The sequence below is a fragment of the Theobroma cacao genome, chromosome 6, assembly GCF_053813885.1.
Source record: "Theobroma cacao isolate CCN51 chromosome 6, ASM5381388v1, whole genome shotgun sequence".
In the NCBI taxonomy this organism is placed as follows: Eukaryota; Viridiplantae; Streptophyta; class Magnoliopsida; order Malvales; family Malvaceae; genus Theobroma; species Theobroma cacao.
The window spans coordinates 23816804-23822935 of record NC_142644.1 but is presented as its reverse complement, the minus strand read 5'-3'; the positions used below and the strand labels follow the sequence as shown (position 1 = coordinate 23822935).

The 6132-nt window shown below is 35.5% G+C and overlaps 1 protein-coding gene across 1 annotated transcript; it reads right to left on the bottom strand.

Moving 5' to 3' along the window:
* Positions 1-1102: 1102 nt before the first annotated feature.
* On the bottom strand, positions 1103-5523 carry LOC18596016 (Homeodomain-like superfamily protein). The gene is made up of 3 exons (XM_007024240.3): positions 5028-5523; positions 2475-2686; positions 1103-1848 (listed from the first exon to the last, which is right to left on the bottom strand). Exons 1-3 carry the CDS (start codon positions 5353-5355, stop codon positions 1318-1320), a joined length of 1071 nt encoding a protein of 356 aa, XP_007024302.1. The 5' UTR covers positions 5356-5523; the 3' UTR covers positions 1103-1317.
* Positions 5524-6132: the final 609 nt, after the last annotated feature.

Genomic DNA, 6132 nt, shown 5'->3' with positions numbered 1-6132 from the left:
CGCCAAGAATGTACGAGAAGAGAATGACCCACCCCCTTTTCATATTTTTACCTATTATTTGTACACATCTTAATTGAAAAGTTTGGAGGTGGTAAATTTTTCAGGTGTTGGAAAATTTATACATGCAATTGTTACTTTGTTACCACATAAGAGCAAACCCATCAAAATCTACAACCTAATATACAGTGACTCATCTAGAGTAGATACCATTAAAGCATTTATTGGTAATTAAATTCGTCTAGTTATTCTAATCTCCGGAGTTTAGAAAGACAGCCATGCAGCGTAAATGTTGATCAGAAGTTTAAAGACTAGAGGGTTATTCTAATCATCACACACCAGATTTCCTCAAGACTTTGTAAAAGCTTTAGGATCCTGGAACATTTGACTTTGGTCCTTTTGTTTTAAAATGAAAAGGAGTAGGGAGATCGTTTACAAGAGGATCGCCAAACATTTCAGATCTTATATATCGTTGATACGTATCCCAAATTTACTTTCATTTACTTACATTCAAGATTAGAGGATATCAATCTTATTTTTGTTTCAATATTACGCCTAGTATCAAATTTGTGATACAAAAACATAATTTCTTCACAATGCATGGTTCCTCTTAACATCATTAATTGTATTTGGCAAAAGAATAGGTTTTATACCCAAACCCAGGAGAATGGAATCACATTAATCAAGCCTGGGATGGCTAGTTTGTGTACACCCCATCCGCAAGCTGGAAAAAATAAAATGTTGTTCCTTCATGATAATAGCCCATTAACAGTCCAATTTATCTCAACTCAAAGCTGCATGCTTACTCTTTTCCAGACAATTAGGTACTCCAGCTGAATGATGAAAAATTTTGCAGTTGCTCGAGGTGTTTTGCAACTATGACCGACTGAATTGGGCCAAATCTCATCAAATATCAAACTAGGCATTTTCCAATCACATAAAATGTAAAAATGCACTAACAGATCACATTATGCTACCGTGGTTCTCCATGTTTCAAAAGGCCAAAAGAACCTAACATTCACAGGAACCATACGTACACTAGCCCAGAAGAACAGTGTGTGAAAGTCAAAGCTAAGATACAAGGACTTGATATGAGACCAAGGCATTCACTGCTAAAACGCATTTGATTATTCGAACATCTAGCTGTTTACAGTTAGAATGAATAAATATTTCCCAGAAATTGATCTTAACCTATGTTGTAAGGACCAGAAATTTCATACTATCAAAAAATAAAACTAAATACCTTAGAGTAACTATGGTAATGCAAAAAAAAAAAAAGACACAAAATAAGATAGAAGTAGCATCCTCCTTCCCTGCAGTTCAAACCGCTTGAATTGCACCAGTCTTGCCCTTGCTCAAATCTGTGCCACCAACGGGTGCATTTGCATGAAATGCTGATTGTCGCGATGGTTCTCCTAGCAGTTTCAGGGATAGTGGAGAGGGCTCTCTATGGCCATTCTCAGTCTCTCCTATACTAAGCTGAGACATTCCAACTAGTTCATCTAGATTGACAGGTTCCTTGGGAAGTAATGGAATCGGCTTCAGTACCTGATGTTGAGATGCCTCTACGCCCTTCTCTTCATGAGGAGGGGCTGGATTTGGCGGCCAAAATGGGTAAGGAACAGGTAAATAAGGTGGCAAGAAACCATGGATCATTGGTGTGAATTCACTTGATCCCATCATGGTTTCTTCAGTTTCTTGAACTGTTTCTTGTGAAGCAGCTTCTCCATGCTCAAATTCAGAGTTGAGAGAGAGATTTAATGAAGGTATTGAATTTGCATTATCCGCTTCTTCCACCTGTGAAGAAGGCAGCAAAACTTGGTCTTCAGGCACTGGGGGAGTATCTGTAGCCTGCAAAAGAATGGAGAAGAAAATCAAACCAGAATTGATGAGAAAAAGTACCGTATATTTAGTTTAGAAAATAAAGAAACTACCCCATCCAGATGGCACACCATACAACCAATCCCAAATTCAATCAGAATTCAACAGCATGAACCCTATTGGCATAAAAACCAAAACAAACTGAACCTAAATCTGACCTCAAACCAAATTCAATTGCTATTTGTTAGCAAAGTAAGTACAACAAATGTTAATCTGAACCTGCACAGAACGCAAACTCAAATTGGCTCAAGAGTTGACAACTCCCAAATAGCCCAACCTGAAACCAACCACCCTGCCAAATTGTCACCTCTAATTTAGATTGTATATGTAGTTAATCTCCTCCGCTATACAGTGACACCATTTCATATTCACATGCACATTTGTTGACAATGATCCTAATATGCTATTTGTTAAAATCCCTTCAGTAATGGACAAAGGTAAGCTCTTTAGCACTATTATAAATTGATCCTCTTTACATTGATTATGTGGCTATGTTCAGATAGACCATGTTGCATGCCAAATCTAATGTGCTCAATGATATGATGTGTAGCTAACGTTTAGCAAATGCAGAAACAACATAAAATAGCAAGACAAACCATATCATCTGGGACCATGTCGAAAAGGCTTGAACGTCTCTTTCTTCGAGTAACATTACTCTGACGGATGAAATACTTCTGGGCATGACTTGCTACCTGAGTAGGTGTCCTTGACATTACAAAGTTTCTGGCTATACCCCGCCAATCCCCTTTCCCTAATTTCTGGAGGCCAATTAGAAAGAGCCGATGTTCCTCTTCAGTCCATGGGACACCTGTAAAGCAGCCAAAATTTAATTGGATATCTTCAAATATCATGGCTAAGAATAAATTTAATTAAGTCAACATATATATTCATTCCATCCCAACAGTTAAACTGAAAACCCACCCCCTATCCTCTCCTCTACTATGGTTGAGTCAAAGTAATATTGTACATAGGGTGTTCAAGCAGAAACAATGCGATAATTTGCCTGCTTGGAAGGTCATTCCTAGCTTTGAAAGCAAATAATGCATGTAACTAAAATAAGTAGTTCAAAATGATAACCAGAATGCAAAGTAGTTACCCAAACAGCTGTACTGCTGGAGGTATATCCAGTAGAGTTGGATGTCCTCATCAGCCATGACACAACATAAGGAAGGAAACAGATGATGGAATCACCTTGAAATGCAGAGCATATCAATTGTTGCTACCAATATAATCCACAGAAATCTACCAAAGGATCCAAATACCAACAATTACATTATCATGAAACTCAATGCAATACCAATCATATACTTGCAGAAACTGGCACAATTCAAACTCTTATACAAGATCATATTGCATTGGCTAGATCCCTGCTCTGAGTTCACAATCATGAGCCTATTTTCCAAAAGAATGGGGTAAGACACTGTTGAAGCTTCAATCTTGCAAACCAATACTTCACTCTCTCAATTTACTTGTAAAGAAGCCTACTAGATCACTCAAATAACTCATGTCACAAGGTAAGAATCAACTTATTCAACACATGCAGCAAAAAGTAGTGTTCCCCAAAAATTAAGAAGAAAACATATAACAATTATTAAAGTTAATCTAAAACTTAAAATTACCTTAATAGTATGGAACAAAACTTTCAGCTGATAATTTACATAAAGAAAGTAAACTAAATTGAAAAGGAATCCAAGTTCTCACCTAGAAACTACTTTCTATTTCCCAGGAATGACAGTTCTGTTGGAACCTAAATATTTCGGGAGACTAGAATCAGCAGGTATAAATAATTGAAATATCAGTTTCACAACTAAATATTCATTATGGGTCATGGAACATCTCATTTTCTAAACACGGTTCTGCTATGAGTTACCTATTTATAGCTATTCGATTAATACAACAAAAATTGAGTAAACTTGAAAACAAAGAAGTCACTTAAGCTTCACATCATGTACCAGCCAGTGTTTATTTGTATCTGCCGACACATGGACGGACATCCAAATAAACCACTTAATACAGCTTACAGAGTTCTTTTCCCAAGGTTTCTCTTAGCAGTTAGGGTATCTGCCTTGAAATACGTGGAGATCATGACAGCACAGAAAAGTCAAAACCATAAAGCACGATCCACGCCTTAGACTGTTCCCCCTGTAAAGGGAAAGCTCGCATTCCTCTAAACAATAATTTTTCAGAGACAATATAACCTTAAAAGCTCCATTCACAGTTCAGACATGGTGAAGCAAAAGAGAGATTCAATTATAACAAAGCAGCAAATTATCCAATATCCCTTACTCATGTGGTCCCCAAAAGACCAAACTACCCATAATAACAACATAAAAAGGTTTAAAAAAAAAAAAAAGAAAGATAGAGGAAAGCTCTACTAGGCGAGGCTATTAAAAAACAGGGGAAAACAATAATACCCACTTTCACTAAATCAAGGAAATTGACTAACACATGAATTAATCTCTTTTCTCCAATTTTATTAGCTTAATACACATGCTGGAATAATTGTTCATTTCCTAATCATGGTTATTTCAATAATTAAACTAAATTTACTAAAAGTAATCATCAGTACGGTACTTTTTAATACATTAAAAAAAACTGAGGTATATATAGACAAGTTTAATCTTAAAAAATAAACAAAAGAAGATCATTTGCTCATACTTAATCATCTGCATATAATTTCACAAAACCCCAAAACAAAGAAAAATCGAAAAACTTGGTACTCGATTTTCTTAGACAAAATTTTACTAAAACTCAAGAATTTAATATACGATAAATAAATTGAGAACTACATAAATTGCCAATCAATGAGAAAACACTTAACAAACTTTAAAACAAAAAAAATATATTTTTTTCAAAAAGAAAGTTAATAAGCATAATTAATACACGATGGATTAAATAAATATTTTTCATTTAATTTGGCACAAAGATAAAAACAAGCAAATAAATAAGTTAAGAAGCAAAAACAAATCACAAAAGGAAAAAACATAGTTGATCATCAACATACTCTAAGGTCTAAATTATGTCTTTCAATAAATAATAAACAAACCAAAGAACCTAATCCAAAATCCAAATAAGCAACCTTCAAATCCCCGGAAAAAGGTTAGATAAGCAAACAAAAAACTCAAAACGCGACGTTTTGGAGTAATCACCTTTCTTTCTCTCTCCGCGACGGTTTGTAGAGGCGTGTGCGGCGGGGTCATCAGAGAGGTAGCCGTCGGGCACGTGGTTCGGGTCACGGACGTGATCCGATAAAGGCGAGTCCGGATTAGGTGAAGCGGCGGCTGATGACGAGCTATGGTAGTGCGCGGACGACAAATTTCCCATACTCGCACTCTTCTTTATTATTGACCCGTCCGTCAAACGAACACCGAATAGCTTCACTCCTCCGCCAACTCCGCCGCTTCCGCCACCACCCCGCGTGGGACACGTGCGGGAGTTGTGGCCGTTGTTGCTGCAATGCGAGCATCGCCGAGTCATGACTCGCCCGAGCCAAAACCAAAAAAAAAAACTAATCTTATTTATCTATTTGTTAATACAAATTTTGAAAATAAATCTAGATTAATAAATATAAATAGATTTAGACAGAGAAAGAGGGTTTTTCTAGAGAGAGAGAGGGAGGGAAGGAGGTTGCATGGAAATGAAGGAGATTAAGGAGGGAGGAGTACAAGAAGGGGGCAAAAGCAGATGGAGGGTATTTTGGGAATTTAAAGATTTAGATCAGACTTGGAGGATTAAGAGGATCACGGTGGATCGTACGTTGGACACAAATGCAATGACGGATTCACCCTTATATGGAAATAACGTCCTGCTTTTCTTCTTTTTTGGGGTCGTCGAATTTGCGCGTGCTCCTGTTGTTTCGGATTTTTCCATTTTATTTCAAAATTTTAACTAAAATTTACTCGGAAAAAAAGTAACTATGAAATAAATCTTAGAATTTTGTTATTTTTCTATCTGCTTGTTACAATAAATTAAATTATATAAATATTATTCAAATAATAATAAATAAAGCAAAAGAGTTCTTTACTTAAAAATACCTAAAATAAATATTAAAAATATCTAAATTATAAGATAAATCATTCAAACTACACAAGTTCTTAGCTTTAATATGATTTAGATGGTATCGTGTTCTTTTTTTTTTTGAATGAATCTTATAACTTGATTTGTAAAATGATTATCGAATAAATATGATTTATATGTCATTATGTATTTGTTTATTCTATATGAAAAATTACATAGATATCATTTTTTTATAAA

Bases quoted from the DNA above. Each gene is read 5' to 3' on its own strand.
- LOC18596016 (XM_007024240.3), bottom strand. From the start codon at position 5,355: ATGACTCGGCGATGCTCGCATTGCAGCAACAACGGCCACAACTCCCGC. The intron at 2,687-5,027 runs GTGATTACTCCA...GCTGCTTTACAG, and splicing joins TCGCGGAGAGAGAAAGAAAG to GTGTCCCATGGACTGAAGAG. The intron at 1,849-2,474 runs GTTTGTCTTGCT...ATTCTTTTGCAG, and splicing joins ACATGGTCCCAGATGATATG to GCTACAGATACTCCCCCAGT.